At 31.9% G+C, this 19,809-nt stretch overlaps 2 protein-coding genes across 3 annotated transcripts in view; one reads left to right on the plus strand and one right to left on the minus strand.

Moving 5' to 3' along the window:
- Positions 1-19,809, minus strand: part of LOC115890608 (putative oxidoreductase GLYR1 homolog) — a 126,374-nt gene that overhangs the window by 69,567 nt on the left and 36,998 nt on the right. The window lies entirely within an intron of this gene.
- On the plus strand, positions 7,795-19,050 carry LOC115890607. 2 transcript variants are annotated; one of them, XM_030910884.1, is made up of 10 exons: positions 7,795-8,083; positions 15,520-15,847; positions 15,912-16,144; positions 16,205-16,797; positions 16,851-17,096; positions 17,155-17,314; positions 17,446-17,678; positions 17,742-17,886; positions 17,943-18,083; positions 18,356-19,050. In XM_030910884.1, the coding sequence occupies exons 2-10, from the start codon at positions 15,568-15,570 to the stop codon at positions 18,977-18,979; spliced, it is 2,655 nt and encodes an 884-aa protein (XP_030766744.1). In that variant the 5' UTR covers positions 7,795-8,083; positions 15,520-15,567; the 3' UTR covers positions 18,980-19,050. The 2 variants fall into 2 exon arrangements, with proteins under 2 accessions (XP_030766744.1, XP_030766745.1); XM_030910885.1 differs by having other exon boundaries at positions 7,824-8,067.

A 19,809-nucleotide genomic window follows, 5' to 3' on the forward strand; every position in this document is an offset into this window, starting at 1 on the left:
AGAATATTTTATGTTTCAAAGTAATATGAAATATTAATAAACAGGGAATTTAAAAAAAACTGCTAGTTCATTATAAAATATATATTTTTTATAATTTAGCCTTTGTCACAATACTTTATTATTATATTTTACTATATTATATTTTAAGATTTAAATAAGCGAAATGAAAATTTTTTGAAAGTAGTGGTTACGTGACCACTACATTTTATTTTTTGATCAATTTTTATACATTTTAAGAATATTTATTACTTTTTTTATAGATTACAAGTAACACTTCATGTCGTGCTGCAAGTGAATGTGACCTATCTAGAAAGACCACTGATTCCTTTTGTTCTGAACATGCAAATACAATACAGAGTGTCTCTGTAATGGATTGTAGTTCTCTGCCGTCTACTAGCACAGGTGTTTTTAAGGACAATCTAGAACTACCATATAGACCATCGAGTAGCACTGAACCTTTAGAAAATATGACTTCACCACTTTCATCCATTGCCAAGGATATTGCGGTAAGTCTGGTTACAAATGTAATTTGAATTAGAGATCTTAAGGGGAATATATTGGGAATTGGTCTATATCATGAAAACCATTTTGAACTATCAATATCAAAGTATGCTGGATCGAAAACCGTTTGAACATACAGTACTGCAAAATAATCAACCAAACCCTCAACTGTAATACAGTACTACTGTATAATCAAGAAAAGGAAATGGCGAAAGTGAACTTGGAAATGATGATCGATGACATTCTTCGTATAATTTTTTATATAAAATAACAGTGGTCTTCATATCCAAGCTAACTTTGACACCATTTTTTCAATTGTATTGTATAATTATATCTCAGAAGCTGATTATTTTAGGCATATGATGTTTTAGAAAAAATGTCAGTGTAAGTTTACAGAGAATTAAAATATACTTTAGCACATATGCTATTCAAGTATAAATAAAGATATGTAATAAAAAGCTTTGCTTCTAATATGCAGAATACCTGGATGAACTAAATAAGAAAACATTGTTGATAAAGAACTGTTTTTGACACATACGAGTGTATTACACTAAAAAAAGTTTTAACTGTATATTTTAATAACAAGTACAATTGCTATAAGAAAAACTTTGCCTGTATGTAGGGATGTGAGCAAATTATAAAAAACTAAATACCCCCAAATTTTTCTGACATTGTCATGTTACGGTCAAAATGAAAATGACGGTCACGTCATTTATTTTTATGACACTCTTGTCATTTATTTCTTTGTTCACCTAAATTTATGACGTAAATTTATGATATATATCTCTTTATTTCATTTTTTCTTTGAAAACCCCCAAATTTTTCTGACATTGTCATGTAACGGTCATAATGAAAATGACGGTCACGTCATTTATTTTTATGACACTCTTGTCATTTATTTTTATGACACTCTTGTCATTTATTTTTATGACACTCTTGTCATTTATTTTTTTGTTCACCTAAATTTATGACTTAAATTTATGATATATATCTCTTTATTCCATTTTTTCTTTGAAAACAAATGGACCTTAGTTACTCAGTGTGATATAGCTGTGTTTTGTTTCATTTTTTTTTTAAATATTATTATTTTATTTTAAAAGTATACCTAAGCTATGCCTTTAAGCTTATTTAGTGAACGTAGAACCACTAAGACTGATTTTTGTTTAAGTTTGTTTGTATTTGTTAATATATCTTTATCTTTACTTCCCTAGCGATTTTTTTACATTTAAGGTAAATGACCATAAATGACCGTAAATGACACATAAATGACAATGTCATGTCACAAAAAATAAATTACCATTTTTACATCCCTACCTGAATGTCTGTAAGCATTTTTTTGTTGATTTAACATATTAACAGAATTTATTTTATATTTTGTCGGTTGCATAAAGGCAATCCATATGAATATTTGACATAATGCTTACCATGTTTTAAACTACGGCAATAATTATTAGTTCATAAATATTATTTTCTTACGCTTTGCTAGTAATATTGTTTACTAAACATCAATATACTTTTTCAGGATACTACGCCACGAGAAATGAAATTGACAAAGAAGCTAGTCACAGCTCGAAGAAAAATTAAACGTCTTAGAGCCAGTCTCCAGCATTACAAAAAGAAGTCAGCCACTCTTTCTGATGTCATCAAATCATTATGTGGTAAGGTAACTCCCGAAACTTTGGAAACTTTAGCACAAATAGGTCCTAACGAAGAATTTTTACAGAGGCAAATAACTAAGAAGCACAAATATGGAAATAATTTAAAAGCTTTTTCCCTTACGTTACATTTTTATTCTGTAAAAGCTTATAATTTTGTCAGGAACACTTTTAATTCAGCTCTTCCCCATCCTAAAACAATATCGAGATGGTATAAAAATGTAAATGGGGAAGCTGGTTTTACATTAGAGGTGTTTCAATTATTAAAAAAAAAGGTAGAACATGCCAATCGCACAATTATATGTAGTTTAGTAATAGATGAAATGGCAATTCGCCAACATGTAGAATTTGATGGAGTTCGATACTACGGATTTGTAGATTATGGTATTCAGCTAGAAACTGACTCTAATCCAGTAGCAAAAGAAGCACTGGTATTTATGCTAGTTGGTGTCAACGAATCTTGGAAGCTTCCTCTGGGATACTTCTTAATTGACTCATTAAATGGTTTACAGAAACATAATTTACTAATACAGTGCCTAAAATTACTAAATGAATCGGGTATCCACTTGGTGTCTATCACTTTTGATGGGGCTAGTAACAATATTACTTTGGCTAAACAACTGGGTTGTAATTTTGATTATAAAAATATTAATTCAACATTTGTTGACCCTAACTCTGGGAGAAGAATTGCAGTTTTTTTTGATCCATGTCATATGGTAAAGTTAATTAGGAATACATTGGGTGAAAAAAAAGTTATTATAGATGACAACGGTGGAACAATAAAATGGGATTTTTTAACAGAGTTGTGTAAACTTCAGGATGAAGAGGGTTTGCACTTGGCTAATAAAATGCGAAAATCACATATATTTTATAGCAACCAAAAAATGAAGGTTAAATTAGCCACCCAACTATTTAGCCAATCAGTAGCACATTCTTTGGAATATTGCAATGAAATTTTAAAACTTGAACAGTTTAAAGATTCTGAACCCACAGTAAAATTCATACGCTATATAAACAACTTATTTGATATATTAAACAGTAGAAATTTGCACCAACTTGATTTCAAAAAACCAATCAGTATGCAAAACTTTGAAAAAATAAATTCTTTTTTGTGTGAATTATTAGATTATTTAAAATCATTAAGATTAATGGATGGCAAACTATTGTGCGAAAGCGGCAGAAAAATGGGATTTGTAGGGTTCTTATTTAATATAGAAAGCCTTCAATTTCTTTATAAAAATCTAATTTATGAGAATAATTTACTGTTGTATTTCCCTACCTACAAAATAAGTCAAGATCACATTGAATTATTTTTTGGGCAGATTAGATCTCTGGGTGGTTACAACAACAATCCATCAGCAAAACAATTTAAATCGGCGTATAAAAAAATGATGGTCCATCTTGAATTGAGAGATTCATTTAAAGGGAATTGCATTCCGTTGGAAGCAATTCCAATTTTAACTCCTTCTGAGGTAATTAATAAAACATGTGGTAAAGAACGCATTTCAGAAGTAACCGAAGAAGTAATTGAAGTTGAGGACGATGAAATATTTCACAATGCTTTAAACATAAATATAAATATATCAGAATTTAAAAAAGAGGCCATAACATACATTGCTGGCTTTGTGGTTAAAAAAATAGGTAAAATTTTAAAATGCGAGGAATGTGTCTATTCACTTTCAGGTGACAGGTATAATTTAATAACGTCCTTTATTAATCAAAAAGACAAAGGACAGTACCTCTTTTATCCATCTGAAGATGTTATGTATATTTGTTTAACAACAGAAAAAATTCTTCAGATATTTTTTAACGGTTCAGAAACTGTTATCGATATTAAAAAAATAAATATTAGAGTTTTAAAAATAATAATTGGTAAAAAAAACTTATTTGAATCACTTAATAACCACTTTAGAGAACAAAATATTTTTACTAGCCACTTTAACAACCTAATAGAATTAATTTCTTCTATATATGCAACTGTGCGAATTCATCATTATAACAAAAGTCTGTTTGACAAAAGTAGAAGTATACGGTCTAGTTATAATAAGTTAGTATTATTTAAGGGACAATAATATTTTGTAATTCTGTAAAAATATATTTTTTTTTTCAAACGTCAAAAAAGTATTAGTTTTTACAACGTGACTGACAATATAAAAAAGTAATTTTACTGCCTAGGCATAAAATTAAAGCACTTTTATGCCCAAGCAGTGCGAAAATATATTATTAAACTGACATAAAGTGTCAAATTCAACGAGCGTAACCATAGTTTCTCGATATATAATTATATACAAGGTATTACAATATAATTATACACATCAAATCTTTTTATATTATTTGGAACGTTTGAAATTGTTTAAAAATTATCTGTAGCGTTTCTAAAATAGCATGTTCTATTCAGAGTAAAAATGACTTTTTGTGCCTCGCCTGTATGTAAACGTTCAGCCTCGCCACAAAAAGTGTCATTTTTATTCCTAATAAAACAATATACTATTTTTTTCACACGTCACAAAAGTATTAGTTTTTGCGACGTGATTGACAATGTAAAAAAGTAATTTTACTGCCTAGATATAAAAGTAAAACACTTTTACGCCCAAGCATACAAGTGCGAAAATATATTATTAAACTGACATAAAGTGTCAAATTCAAGGAGGGTAACCATAGTTTCTCGATATATAATTATATACAAGGTATTACTTTTAAATCTTTTTATATCATTTGGAACGTTTGAAATTGTTTAAAAAATTATTTGTGGCGTTTGGAAAAAAATAGCATGTTCTATTCGGAGTAAAAATTACTTTTTGTGCCTCGCCTGTATGTAAACGTACAGCCTCGCCACGAAAAGTGTCATTTTTATTCCTAATAAAACAATATACTATTTTTGTGATTAATATTGTGTTATTTTATATTTTATAGCCCATTGTAGAATTATTTTTATTTAAATAGTTTTAAATAAAGAATTTTTAATATCATAAGGTGGTTTTTCTGCAGTCCTATTCTACAATTAAATTTGCTTATTAGCGTCCTACACCAGAAGATTTGGCCTGCAGACTTGGTCTGCGGATAAGAACTTTGTGTTTGTGTGCCGGACCAAGTCTGTAGCAGGCCAAGCCATTGGCGGACCAAGCCTGTCACAGGCCAAATCAGAGCAGACTTGATCTGTCAGATTAGATTGGTCTAAAAAACGAGTAGCCACCCATACACCAGAAGATTTGGCCGGTGGACTTGGATCACCCTTATCACTTACCCCCGGTATTTTCAGGTACAGATAGCGTGTTATATATTTTATTTGACGGATAGCGTGTAAAAACGTGTATCTTCTACCAATTGTTTTATCTTTAAGATTGTTATTTGTTAGATAAAAGTTATTTATTTATACCTGAAAATACCGCGCCTTAGGGGTATAAAAAATAGATAATAACCTACCCTCAGACCTACTGAATATATATATATATATATATATATAAAATTTCATCAAACTCGGTCAGGCCCAGTCAGGCCGTTTCGGAGGAGTAAGGTAACAAAAAATTAAAAAAAACATCCCCTATTAAAAAAGAGCGGTTGATGGTAGAAAAAGAAAATTTAGGGTTGTATGTATTTTTGCCAAATTGTATTAATGTATTAATTGCCAAATGTATTAATTGCCAAATCATAAAAAAATAGAAATAAAAAAAATTCCAAAAAATTAAAAAAAAATATTTTTTTTTGGGCCACCAAATCGATAACCTAGTCTCAGACCCACTGATTATACATATAAAATTTCATCAAAACCGGTCAAGCCGTTTCGGAGGAGTAAGGTAATAAAAAAAATTAAAAAAAACAACCCCTATTACAAAATAGGTGTTGGTGGTAGAAGGGTGAAAATTTAGGGTTGTATGTATTTTATAATGCCAAATCATAAAAAAATTAAAATAATTTTTTTTTCAAAAAAGTAAAAAAATTTTTTTTTTTCTTGGGTCACCCTTATCACTTAGGGGTATAAAAAATCGATAACAACCTAGTCTCATATCCACTGATTATACATATAAAATTTCATCAAAATCGGTCAAGCCGTTTTGAAGGATTAAGGTAATAAAAACTGTGACACGAGAATTTTATATATTAGATGTATATCATTATTCACTTAAAAATTTCTAAATCCGCTCCTGGCGTGACCCCCACCAAAGGAACCCAGATCGGAAAAACAGGCAGCCTTCGCGCATTATAAAATAGAGCATTTGTTACCTCTTTCTCTTCTAACCTCTTTGGTAATTACCTACTATGTTTCCTATACAATAGCACAAAATATTCATGTTATTTGGGGTGCGAAATTAATGTTCAGATAGTTACTTAGGGAAAACCAAACCTGGAATGGGAATCTTGCAACGGTCTAAGACACTCGAAGAAGTTTCTAAGGGCTTATGATCAAGAAAAATCACAGATCTTCCTGGGTTTAAGTAAGAACAATCTTCGGATTGTCACGGGGTTTTTAACAGGACACTGTCTCCTCAATGAACACCTCAGTAGATTGAAACTAAGAAGAAACGGCGAATGCAGATTCTGTGGGGAAGATGGGGAAACACCAGTACACCTCATCACTGAGTGCGCCGAGACGACAACCATTCGTGCCATGAATTTTGGTACGACTGATATTGGAGATGAAGAACTACCCTCTATAAAACCGTCCCAGATACTGGCTTTTGTCAAAGCCCTGGGACTGTATGATGAGTTATAACTCATGAAAGGGGGACACAATAGATCTGTAAGGTCGCAGTGATTAACCCCTCTCCCACTAATTCTAAAAAATGCTACTTAGGAAAACCACTAATGCATATTTTGTCAACTGCATGCCATCCACGTTTTTTGATTTTTTTAAGTACAAATTACTTTCATATACGAACATACTTTTTGATACGATGATTTGAAAGGCTAATCATCTAGTAATTTATAATATGGTAATTCTGCTTCAAAATCAGTGTCCGGGAAAAATATTTTACCGCTACTTTAAGTGCTACTTTGTGTATGCTAAAGCGTGCACAAATACGTCGGCGTTTTTTTTCTATTACACTTCTCTTTAACATATTAATATAATTTTGCAAACTCAAAAAACAGAGCGCTGTCGCCGCCGCAATTTCTACGTTACTGATGGAGAGCAATAGCAATGCGAGGCGCAGTAGCTGCATGTAAACGGTCACTTGCTTCTACAACTGCCGTGGAATTATTGAGGGCAGGACAGCGGGCAGCGCGAGTAGCAGCGGCAGTGGCTGCATGTAAAGGGGGTATTACGGACAAACGAGCAGACAGACGGACAGAGAGTTAGGAGAAGTTTCACTTCAGATATGCGCACATAGTGCACATACAATTTTTTTTAAATATTTTTAATGGAAGACTAATTATGTGAAAACAACTCAACTTTTCGTGCTAAATTAACCCAATGAATACAACGCTAAACGATTTTTGCAAATAATTTAGTTAAAAACTTCATTAATAAAATTTACTTAAATTTAGTAAAACGGTTTGAACATTTTAGGGCAATTGAAATATTAATATTTCAATAATTTAGTTTCCAGTAGGAGTATCGTAATCGTAAGGTAAATACAGGCGGAGCTATTGGCAACGTCGCCTAATGTTTCCGTTACTAACGACCTCCCCTCGAATCCGACGGAATTTGGACTCGTCCGCGCTCGAACCTGCCAACTGGGGAAATGAAGCAAAAGCAAACAGCTCATGAACAGCTGTAGCGAAATACCTATGTCGTGCGGGTTGTAACGTAACTTCGATCCCATTCGTCAAAATACCTTGTGTGTGTTTCTAAAAAAAAGTTCCGATTCTTTAGCGTGTGTGATCTTTCAGTGCTAAATCCTCTATTAACTGAACGATTTATTGACATTGGTGAAGCCATATTTGAAGTCTGCCCGTCCTGCTTCAATCACAAGTAATAGAACGGAGTGGTCAGTGCCTTTTCTCCAGATATAAATAAAAATCAACTTTTCAAATCGACATATTTATATATTAAGAAAAAATAACGACTCAAGTTGAATTACTCCAAATAAATTGATAAAAGATACTTAGCATGTTTGAATTTTATTATTTATGAGTTTTATGTCAAGACTTTGATATACCGATATAATTAGGTATGTTTGCTAGATTTTTCTATCAATTGAAAAAATAATTTATGAAAGAACACTTTCAAGTTTCGAACGAGCTTGATCGATAAAGTACCTTACCTTACAATATCAAAAACGTTCTAGAAAACTCTAAAAATCGTCTGCACGCTCATTATAAGAACTGATGAGGACCAGCTTCAATGCTATACATTCATTGACCTTTTGTATCTAAATATACAATCACTATTTTATTTATAAATTTGATTAGGTATTCGTTAAAATACAAGGAGACATTATCTAATATATCCACTTTTTTTTAAATTACTTTACATACTGTTTAAAATGAACCAAAACAATTTATGCTTCAGTTACCCACTTTCGCTATGAGTCAAATGTTACAAAATACGACGAATCGTTTTGTAATCAACGTGTTATTTTTAAATGAGAAATGTTTCTAAAATATAAAAAGAAAATGTTTTGGGTTCCAAGAAGAAAGTTGTCGGTATATATCTTATATCTTGTTTAGGCATATTTGTTCTTCCCTGAAACCGTTGAAATTTAAAAAAAGTATGTAAAATGTAAGTAGACATAGGTATTTCGATTTTAGTACCCATTGTTTGTAGGTACCTACTAAACGAAAAGTTAATTACATTATTATTTAATTTCCTAAAAGGTTTCATATAGATTGAGTCAATTCTTTTTCCCCCAGTATTTGTTACCTACTTCAACTTCAAGTTTTATAGATTTAGTTACTTAATGTTAATGTTAAATAAAAATACTTGTTTGCTAAATTTAGATGTGATTTCTTCTATTAATGAAATAGTAAAACACCTACACAAACATTCAATTACCTTGTAGGTCTGATTTGACTTTCTTATAACATATATTTCTAATAATAATTGGAAAGAATAAAAATACGTAAGAAAAACATAAGAACAATGGCTGTTTGATATATTAAATTAACATTAAAAAAAATAGAACAAGTTTTTGTCCTAAATTCCCATTGAAATTCTTTAAATCACAATAAATCGTGAAATAAAACGATGAAATTATTTGCAAATTTTTAACTTTTGCTCGATAGTTTAAAAGGGTTTTAAGCTTTAAAATTATATTTAAATTCAATCAACCTCCTATCTCCTCTACATTATAAAAAAAACTCCACAGGGTGAGTCTTAAATAAGTGCAACTATTTTTAGGGGTAGTAGGTATATGTCGATCCCAGAAACGCGATGAAGATTTTTCGTTTTTTTTAATTTGGAATTTTTTAGTTAAAAAACATAATTTCTTGATAATATGGCAACATAGGTAGTAGTTGTGGTAGTAGATTAAATTTACAAGAAAAGGCAGAAAAGATCCAGTGGCTCTCAAAATTTAAGCAAAAATATTTCTTTTTTTTTGGAAATTTTCAAAATAAAATAACTCGTTTATTTTGGATTTAGGTATTTGAAAAACGACAATGAGACAATATGTGTATAATGGGTTAGTACTTTGAACCTTAACAATTAAAATTGTATTGCATATGAATTACGACATCCTATGTTATTGTTATCATAATATATGTTTGTTTGATATAGGTATTGGTTACCTATTATAGATATTATAGTTAAATTTTAGAGTTCTTCCTTCTATCATATTTATTATAGCTTTCTTTTTGTATTCCTTCCTTCGTACCTATTTTACAACGTTCAGTTTAGTTACCCAGATAGAGGTTAGACATTTTAAATTTATTTACTTGAACAGATAATGAAATGAACAATTAATTTAATGTTTATGGTAGGCAATGAGCATACAATATAATTATAAACCAAACCAAAAGTCAAGTTGTTTAATAGTGTGTCAATGAATGCGCCTAAGTATATATCTACTTTGTTCTTATAGTTAATTACATTTTTGATAATGTTCCTGATAAATGTGTTGACTTATTTTATATTAGCATAAACATATTTTTGTGTTATTTATAGCTCTTGCTGATCTATTTTAAATATTTATTTTATATAAAAACTTCGTTATTTCAAACGCATCACCCTGTAACCATATTTAAACCCTCTTTCAAACTATATTAGGGTTTCCTATACCTATCTAGCTCAGATTTTGAAAAAAAAATCGATTTTTCAATAAAATGGCAATCAAGATGGCTGGTGTCGCCAAGGCAATTTTCTAGTGACAGTAACTATTTTCAAAATCGACATTATTATTTAGATTTATAACAGTTTACTTAAATTTACCCATAATAGTTTAATAAATATTCATTATTTTATCAAGAAAAATAGAGCAGTATCTGCTTGCGGAACGAATGAATATGTTACTAGTGATTTTATTTTGTTAGGAAAGCGTTCCTTTGAAAAACTACTTGTTCTATTTCGCAGAAACCTGTCGTCGGAAGCGAAGAAAATGAATTTGCCGCAATTGGCCCTTTTATAGAAAATCCATATATCTACAACTCACCGTAAAATAAATCAAAGGACTAGGTACATCTTCGTTTTTCTTGCCAGAATAATAAATACATATTTAGTAAATATTATTTATTAAACTGTTGTAGGTAAAATTAAATAAAAGTAAACTGGCTATAAATTTAAATAAAGTCCATAAACTAATTTCGATTTTGAAAATAGCTATTAACTTGTTACTAGACACGTGCCTTGACGACTTCAGCCCTCTCGGTTGCCATTTTATTGAAAAATTGCTCTTTATTCAAAATCGATAACGAAACATACGACCGAGAAAAAAAACGGCGTCAAAGATGGCTACGGAATGAAAATCGATGATAATTTTGGCGAAGTCAAGCCCTAGACGTCATTTACTTGGCCTTTATGGGGCCTGGAATCCTTTTTTAATCTTTCTAATAATTAGTGTTAATTTCTGACAAGTTTTATGTCAATTTTTAGTAAATGACGTTTAGAGATCGATAGAGATGTGCAGATTATGCATTTTACACCCCCTATTTTATGCGAACAAATTTTGTTATATTATGCGGCTTTTATGCGCCCAAAAATTGCTCATTATGTGGCTATTATGCGTTAAAAAGTTACTTATTATGCGAAAAAATGCTCCTAGAAAAGTAATTTTATGTTTTGGTCGGTATTTTCGTTAAAGGTGTTGAAAATGGTTAGTTATTTTAAAAACAGAAAAAAAAACACAAGATTTCACAAAACGCAACTTATTATATTTAAACAATGTCATTTTTTGGTAACTATAAAATATCTTAACAAGATAACAAAAGTTTAATAATATTATCAAATATTAATCTCATAAAAAAAGCTAAGTTTCAACATCATCTTCGACAACCCAATCCGAACAATCATCTCCAAAATACATACACATCATAACTTCAACGTTTTCAGGAGAAAGTTCGCAACGGCTAGGGGAGAGAATATCTCCATAGGCTGAAAAAGCTCGTTCGCTATCGACATTTACCACTGGGATATGCAAAACTTGCAAGCAGTATGTAAAAAACTCAGGATAATTGGTTCTCAATCCTAACAGTACCTTGCATACAAAATCTGTGTCATCTTTATTTGTTTTGGAGTTCTGAACTGCCTCTTTCACCTCATCCGACATTATACCATGTAAAACTCTGAAATCAGCCGTAGGTACTTTGTGTAACAGATGAATCTTTTTCTTTTCTTTTCAAACATCGTCACAAGTCGCCACAACAATTTTAATTGGCTCAAACAATAGTCTTCTTAAATTGCAGAAAAAAAGGAAAAAATGCCACTTTATGCGATAATTATGCACTTTGTGCATTATGCTGCAAAACGATCCGATTATGCGGGGTGTATTCGTCCTCATGAAGGTTTAGTGATGACTCATGTATCAACTTTGAACCGTTTTAAAGCCTTTTTAAAAATTATGCAACTAATGCGAGTGTATAACCTGCACATCTCTAGAGATCGACCTCGCCAAAATTAACATTCCCCAGCTGTCTTCGACGCCGTTTTTTTTCTATCATTCTGTACATATCTCTTTACTCTCTACCTTACAATAAATATAGCTTCTACCATATTGTTTGGTATAGTAACATTTTTGATATTCGTAGTTCTAGTTGTAATTTTGAGGTGAGGTAACTAGGTACATATAAAAATTAAATTAATCTAAAAATTCGAAAAGATTTATTCCAGAATAATTGAAATTTTATTTTTGATAGAAAATATGGTGATCTGGGGATTTATTTTCATTAAATCTCAATACCTTTTAGTCCGACTTATTGATCAGGAATACACTAAAATAAGAAAAAAATGGCTAGACTTTTTGTCGGCCTGAATTTCGAAAGGAAAATGACTTTGCCTTTTAGCTCTAATAATAGCCACTGTCGACCCTGAAATATATCTCCCTACAGAATTTTCAGTTCTCTATCGATTATAGATTAATTTTAATGCTAGAAATATAAATAAAGTTACTGTCATAATGTACGATTAAAAGTTTTATGATTTCATATTACTTTGGACGTCGACAATCGAAACCGAATTCTAATGAAATTTGCGATATAAAATATTTATAAGCCTGCTGGAACATAGTGCATTTAAAGGTACGTTTACACGAGTCAAGTCAACTGATCTAGTCACTTGAATTAATTTCCTACGAATGTAACAAATCATGTCAATTGTTCAAACGAGTTGATTCATTTCTCATTTTTTTTTCATAATCTCTAGGATCTCTTAACTACCTATAGCTTAAATATTTAATTACTCGATGCATCATAAGTATCGTATGATCGATTGCTGACGCCGTTTTTTGGATCATACGGTAGATCTGTAACTAATCGACTACATTCTATTGTCAAGACGTTCCGGCATTTGAATCAACTAGCAGACGCTTTTTGACAAATATGAAATGTGTATACTCGGAATATGCTTTCAAGTTAGTTGATTTCCTGTGACTTTACTCTATATTGTATACAATATTCAGTATTCGTAATTATTCTGTAACTTTCCATGTTTCAAGTTATTTCTAAATTTACATTTTCAATGTTTATTTAAAAAAATCCAAAATCAAAGTCTGTATGTTTTAAATTAAATTTACAACCAATTAAAATTTTACGTTTTAACTTGAGCTAGCAAATTAATGGTAAAGGCGGTTTTATGTAGTACTGATGATTTTTTTAGGTTGTTTAAATGCATCCAAATTAATATAATACCAATGAATCTAAATTTTGTTTGAAAATTTCATTTGTATTTTTATCAAATATTTATGTAGAAATATTTAAACAAAGCTCTTAATATTTTAAGGTTTTTTTAGTTTCAATAAAATATATTAGGCATAAATATACTACCTATATATAATTTACAATATTAAAATTAACAAACTCTATACCGGGTGCGTCTCAAAAGTGGCTCACCCCTATAAACTTTTTTATTTTTTTCAGATAAAAAACGGGATAAGGTATGTTAGTGTATGACATAAACTGGGATCGATTCACGTATTCAATTGTTTTTAGTTACTTCCTGTTTCGCCGGAAATGGCTACAACTTTTGATTTTTAAATGGCACCCTCGGTATATTTTTACTTCATTCGATAGAAAATGACACTCCGAATAGAATGACATATCATATGTCAACTTTTGACAATTTATCATATGGTTTATTTGAAATTGTAAAATGCGGATCATAACGATAATTTGATTCGAAATACCAAGTGTGTGGTACCAAATTATTCGTAAAAAGTGCTTTTTCCAATTATGCTAATGAGCCACCCTCGTTCCATTTGAAAAAATTGAGATATGATTAAAAATATAATTTCGGCATCTCTTAATTAGCCAGGACAAGACACGAAAAACATTAGACGATCAAATCTTTTTTTCCAAGGCTCCTTGATTAAAAATTAGTATTTTTAAAATACGCTTATTTTTAAAGCGAAAATCTCAAAAGTTGACATATGATATGTCATTCTATTCAGAGTGTTATTTTCTATCAAATAAAGTAAAAATATACCGAGGGTGCCATTTAAAAATCAAAAGTTGTAGCCATTTCCGATGAAATAGGAAGTGACCAAAAAAAATTGAATACGTCAATCAATTTTAATTTATGTCATATACTAACATACCAAATCTCGTTTTTTTAATCTGAAAAAATAAAACAGTTATAGGGGTGAGCCACTTTTGAGACGCACCTGGTATACATACACATATGCATGGTTTGGGAATGCTACCAAACCTTTTTTAAATGATAGGAATTATTTTTTAGTAAAACAATTTTATAATGGAAATCGTCAGACCTGTATTAGCTTTTTTTGTAGAATTCCTTGAAAACAGTACTGTAGAGAAATTTCATGAGCCATGATAATTATAGTAATTAGTCCTTTCCCTGTACGTATTTCATAACTAATTCGGAGAAATACATACGAAAAGAGTAATAAATTAAAAATACATCTATTCAACGATGTTTTGTGATTAATTTTTTTGCTAAAAAACATAAAAATCTACCGAATCGGTCAGTAACCCTGCTTATGTTTTAATTTGTAATAAATGCCGTTGTTAGTACTGCCTGTGGTACTACTGTTTTATAAGTTATGCATAGCCATGAGTTGTTTAATGACCATAACATTTAGGCGAGTTAAAGAAAATGTGCATTTTAATATTTCTAAACAATAGAAAATTTACGAAATATCTTAAAAGTTTAAATGTTGTTTTTAAAAGTTTTTCAAAATGTTTTTATTGATGGGGAAGATGTATTTTAGGAACATCTCTATAAAATAAAAAAGAACAGGTTCCTGAAAATGTATTGTTTTGGAATGAAAATGTTACTCGCAATGTAAAAAAATGGAAAAATAAATTTTATAATATCGTAGAATTGGTCAAAGTAACAGCGGAGCGAGAGTTACATAGAGAGAATTTTTTAAAATATGTTAAAACAAATTAAAGAGTTTAAAAAAAAGTATTGTAGAAACTATTATTTGAAATAATAGAATATTTTTCAATAAATTATTATAAAGTGTAATTTTCATAGACTTTTAACTCCTAATAAAAGCATAAAATAAAAATAATGTGAATTATTTAATCTGTTTTGTCAAATAAATATAGCAATAATAACAAATATCCATAAAAATGCAAAATGTAACATGGAAAATTAGAAAAACAAATATCTTCTTCCCGTGAGAAGTTGGCCTATTCTCTAAAGAGAAATTGCAGGCTCCAAATCGAAATGCGTTTTAACTGTGAATTAGCTAATTTATATTTTTTGTACTAAAAATTTAAAATGTTATTAGCACAAAAAAATATAAAATAGTCCAAATTTTAGATTAATAATTTTAAGTTATCATATATAAAATATTTTTTTTCCAAACAGGACTGCCCTCATCCAAAGTGCTGTGCCCAAGACGATGACATTTAGAAAATGGGCAACTTCTGCCGGCTGACACGTGCCGGCTCCGATGTCTCGTCATGTTTCATCCTTGTGTTCGTGCTGTCGCTGGTTACGGGACACGCGCGTCATGGCCCCGCCACGCAGGAGCCCGAAGGCTGCGTAGCGATCAAAACCTCCCTACTGCGCTGTGCGAATCGATCGGCCGCAGGAGTGGCCGTCGCTGCCAACGTCACCCATCTGGAATTGCGCAACGTCAGCGAGGGTCGACTCGATCTGAACCGCGTACGCCATCTGTCATGGACGGACAGCGGTAAGTCCACCTCCATTTTTTTTTCAATGCAAATTAGGAAATAACGAATGAAACTTGTCTATAGGTATAGTCAATTTAAAAGACTGCTTAATAAACCCGGAGAACCTAAAGTCGATAGATATGAGCAACAACAACATCAGTCATTTAGAAAATTACCAGTTTGCCAACTACAGCAGCTTGCTGCAAATGAACCTCTCATACAACCGAATAGCTGATCTGCCGCGATATGTGTTCAAAAACCAGAAGCTTAAAACGCTCTGTCTTAGTCATAATTATTTACAGGCATTACCTTTCCAGGTGAGATAGTTAAAACTTCATTGGATTTAATAGTTTATGATTTTTCTTAAATCGTTTTAGGTATTTGCCATGGAACATATGACTGAGTTAGATCTAAGCTACAACTACCTAGCTACCTTCCTAGATCATTTCTTTAAGTTTAACAAATATATTGAATTATTATTACTGAACAACAATCGTATCACCAAGCTCACATCGAACGCTTTAGCCGACCTTACCGAGCTGCGTCATTTGGATCTCAGCAACAACTTGCTTACCAGCTTTTCAAAGGGCCTATTTGATTCGCTGAATAAGCTTGAATTCTTAAATGTAGCTAATAACCCGTTAGGCAGTTTGGCTAGCGGCACATTCCGAGGATTGAAAAATCTTCGCCAAATCGACTTGAGTAGAAACAATATGGTGCTCTTTACATTTGGCTTACTACACTTTAGTCCTAATCTAATATCGCTCGCAATCGATGATACGGACATCCAGAAAATTCACAATTCCGAACTGCTCGGAGTACCTTTATTGCGAAATCTTTCTATTCGTAATAATAAACGATTAAGGGAAATCGAATCGTACGTCCTGGCCGATACTCCAGCGTTAGAGCGATTAGATATAAGTGGAAATTCCTTGACATTCTTACCTCAATCGATGGCTAATCTAACGCGGTAAGTTAATAATTTATGTTAAAAGTACTGTTAATCAGTTTTCTTCCCATTAGGCTGAAGCACCTTAATATTTCAAATAATCCTTGGGCATGCGACTGCCGGATGTACTGGTTTGCCGCCTGGGCGGAAAAGAAAAAACGTGAAGATTTGGAACTATCCGAGCTGACATGTGGCCCGGATGCATACCCGAACGATATGCTTCCCACACTGCAACATTTGAACTGTACCCGGCCGCATATAGTATATAAGACGCCTACCAAATTATATCGCCTTAAATCCGATGCGGTGTTGGAGTGCAGGTGAAATATACACAATTTTCAGTATTTTCTTTCAATTAATCTCTATTCATTCATATAGGTATTCGGCATATCCTCCACCTTCCATTACCTGGATTACACCAAAAAGGGAAGTGTTTCATTGGAACCCAGATGCTGGCATCCCAGATACCTTCGAAAAACATCCACATGCTCACGATATTTACATGACACCCTTAAGAGTGATTCCTCCTCGAATACAGGTACGTTCATTAAACACTTTCATATTAATCATAGCTTTTCTGGTATTATTAATTTTTATGTTAACCAAATAACTTGTTCATCATAAAATTCCTTTTTGTAACACTTTATTTTGAAAATATATTTATTGCAGGTATTAGATAATGGAACTTTGTGGATTAGAAATATAACACGTAGTGACTGCGGCCGCTATTATTGCTACGCCAGCAATCCTATATCCAACTTTACTGATGACGTGCTCCTACATATTGATCCTACAGACTGGAATCATATTCGTATCATTAGTTTAATTGTTGGAACTCAGAGTGCCGCTGGCTTCCTTGGCCTTACCCTTCTTGTTCAGTTCCTACGCTACATTCTAAATAAGTAAGAACACTATCTTCGTTTGCCAACAATGAATTTTTAACAAATTTTCTTATATTATTTTAGATTCGGTATCCTAAACAATTTCTGTAGTTTCTGCAAACGAGACAGAGTTTCACCTAGAGCACGTCAAATTTACGCAATGTTAGATAATATCGAGCAATACAAGTCACAGCAATTAGAGAAGTTAAAGGATAACTACACACAACAAGTACAAAATAAAATTATTAATTGGTCTTTTTAAAGTTAACTTTTCTCGTTTTATAGGTGAATAGAATAAAGGACAACTGTGCTCAACAAATGGAGTGGATTCAAAACAGCTATCAGTCACAGGCGAAACATTTACGAGACTTTAGAGATATCGGAAGCCAGCATATATCCACCCTAAGAGGACAATACTGTGACCAGGTAAATTCATTTGCTATGTTATTCTATCAATAACCTTATTACAGCACAATATTAGATTATAATTCCTACCACAAAAAATATTTTCAGTAGCATAAAAAGATAAACCTAAGATACATGTGGTACAACTACTATTGTTCAGTAATTAACAGTAAGAGGAAAATCTAAAATCTAAATTTCGATATAACCTGCACTCTAGGAACATTACATTCTTTTTTAAACTGACGATTTCGATAATTATAGTTATAGGTATTTTGATTGACATTTTATATTAGGTTCGCAAAGTACGCGACTATTCGACGACTCAACTGAACTGGGTACGCGAGAACTACGTATTCCAACGCAACAAGATCCGCAAGTTCAGCGCTCACAAAGTACTCCAGCTGCGAGAAACTTACAAGTATCAGCAACAGACCCTGAATAAGGTGCTAGAGAACCTGCCCAGCCTCTACTTTGAGAACTGCCGAGCGGGAACCTGCGGTCGGGCGGAGAGTCTCGTCTTCGACCCCAACGACATCGAAAGCGTCGATTTCTACATCAAGTCCAAGATCGAGCAACTGTCCAACTTGGACGAGGTTACGGACACGGAAAACCTGACCCAGAGTCGTTTGTCGTTGTACTACACGCCGACGGAGCGGTCCATCGGTTCCAAGGTGATGTCGCCGGACGCGTTGGCCGGCGTACACATTAACTACATCGAAGAAAGACCGGTGATGCCGTTCCCGAACGGAGGGATGTTGCCGTTGCCGTTCTCTAACGGAGATGCGTCGGCGTTTCTGAACGCAGGCGCGTCAACTTCCAAAGATGCTTATATTAATCCTGATATCCCTGTAGTAGACGTAGGGGATATCAAACTCGATTTGCCCGAAGATCGAGTCAATCATGAGACAGCGCTCTGAATTATGACAGTTGTTATAGATTTATTGTAATAACGAAATTAAATTATATATAAAAATTAGTTTATCAGTAATTATTATAAAGTAGTTTTTTTACTTTTTCCTTATTCACGTATCTTTATTATTTTCAGGTTAGTAATAATTTTGTATAGTTCAATGTATTATTTATTATTAAATATTTTCTTGAAAATATAAAAAAAAATAATACAATTCATGAAGGAAATTCTGGATTTTATATCAAGCAAATTATTAGGAAAAGGGGACAAATTTCCAATATGGAATGGGCAAATATTGAATATGATTAACAATTTCATATTTGATAGTGAAAAGATTCGTTTATGCAATTCACGGAGGAAAATCTTAGAAGAATTTTACACAAGACAAATTATTAAGAAAAAGGGAAAACATTTCTAAGGCGTAATGGTATTTATTATATTAAAATTGATATTTACCAGTGTTATAACTTTAAATTTATATTTGGTCGGTTAAAACTGTAAAATAGCTTTCTGAGTCTTCTACCAACTGATTATGGAGAGATAAGGCAGCAGGCAACGATACGCGGTACTAAGGGAGACGATATTTTGACAAGTTTGAAGTGCGTAAAAGTCAAATATAGTACATGGCAAAGTTGAATTTATTATGTTCTCATCGGAAAATTATCAATATATTGCTCTTCTAATTCACTTATTTTAAATAATCAGGAAAGGAATCCAGAATTACCACTTCAAAATCTTGCCAAGCGTTTTTAGTATAAGAACTAGAAACGTTTTCGAGAAAGTAATTTTAAGAAAGTTGGCTATTTAATATATCTTTTGCTATGCTCTCTGGAACAG

The sequence above is a fragment of the Sitophilus oryzae genome, unplaced genomic scaffold, assembly GCF_002938485.1.
Source record: "Sitophilus oryzae breed Bouriz unplaced genomic scaffold, Soryzae_2.0 scaffold_888_pilon_pilon, whole genome shotgun sequence".
Lineage (NCBI taxonomy): Eukaryota > Metazoa > Arthropoda > Insecta > Coleoptera > Curculionidae > Sitophilus > Sitophilus oryzae.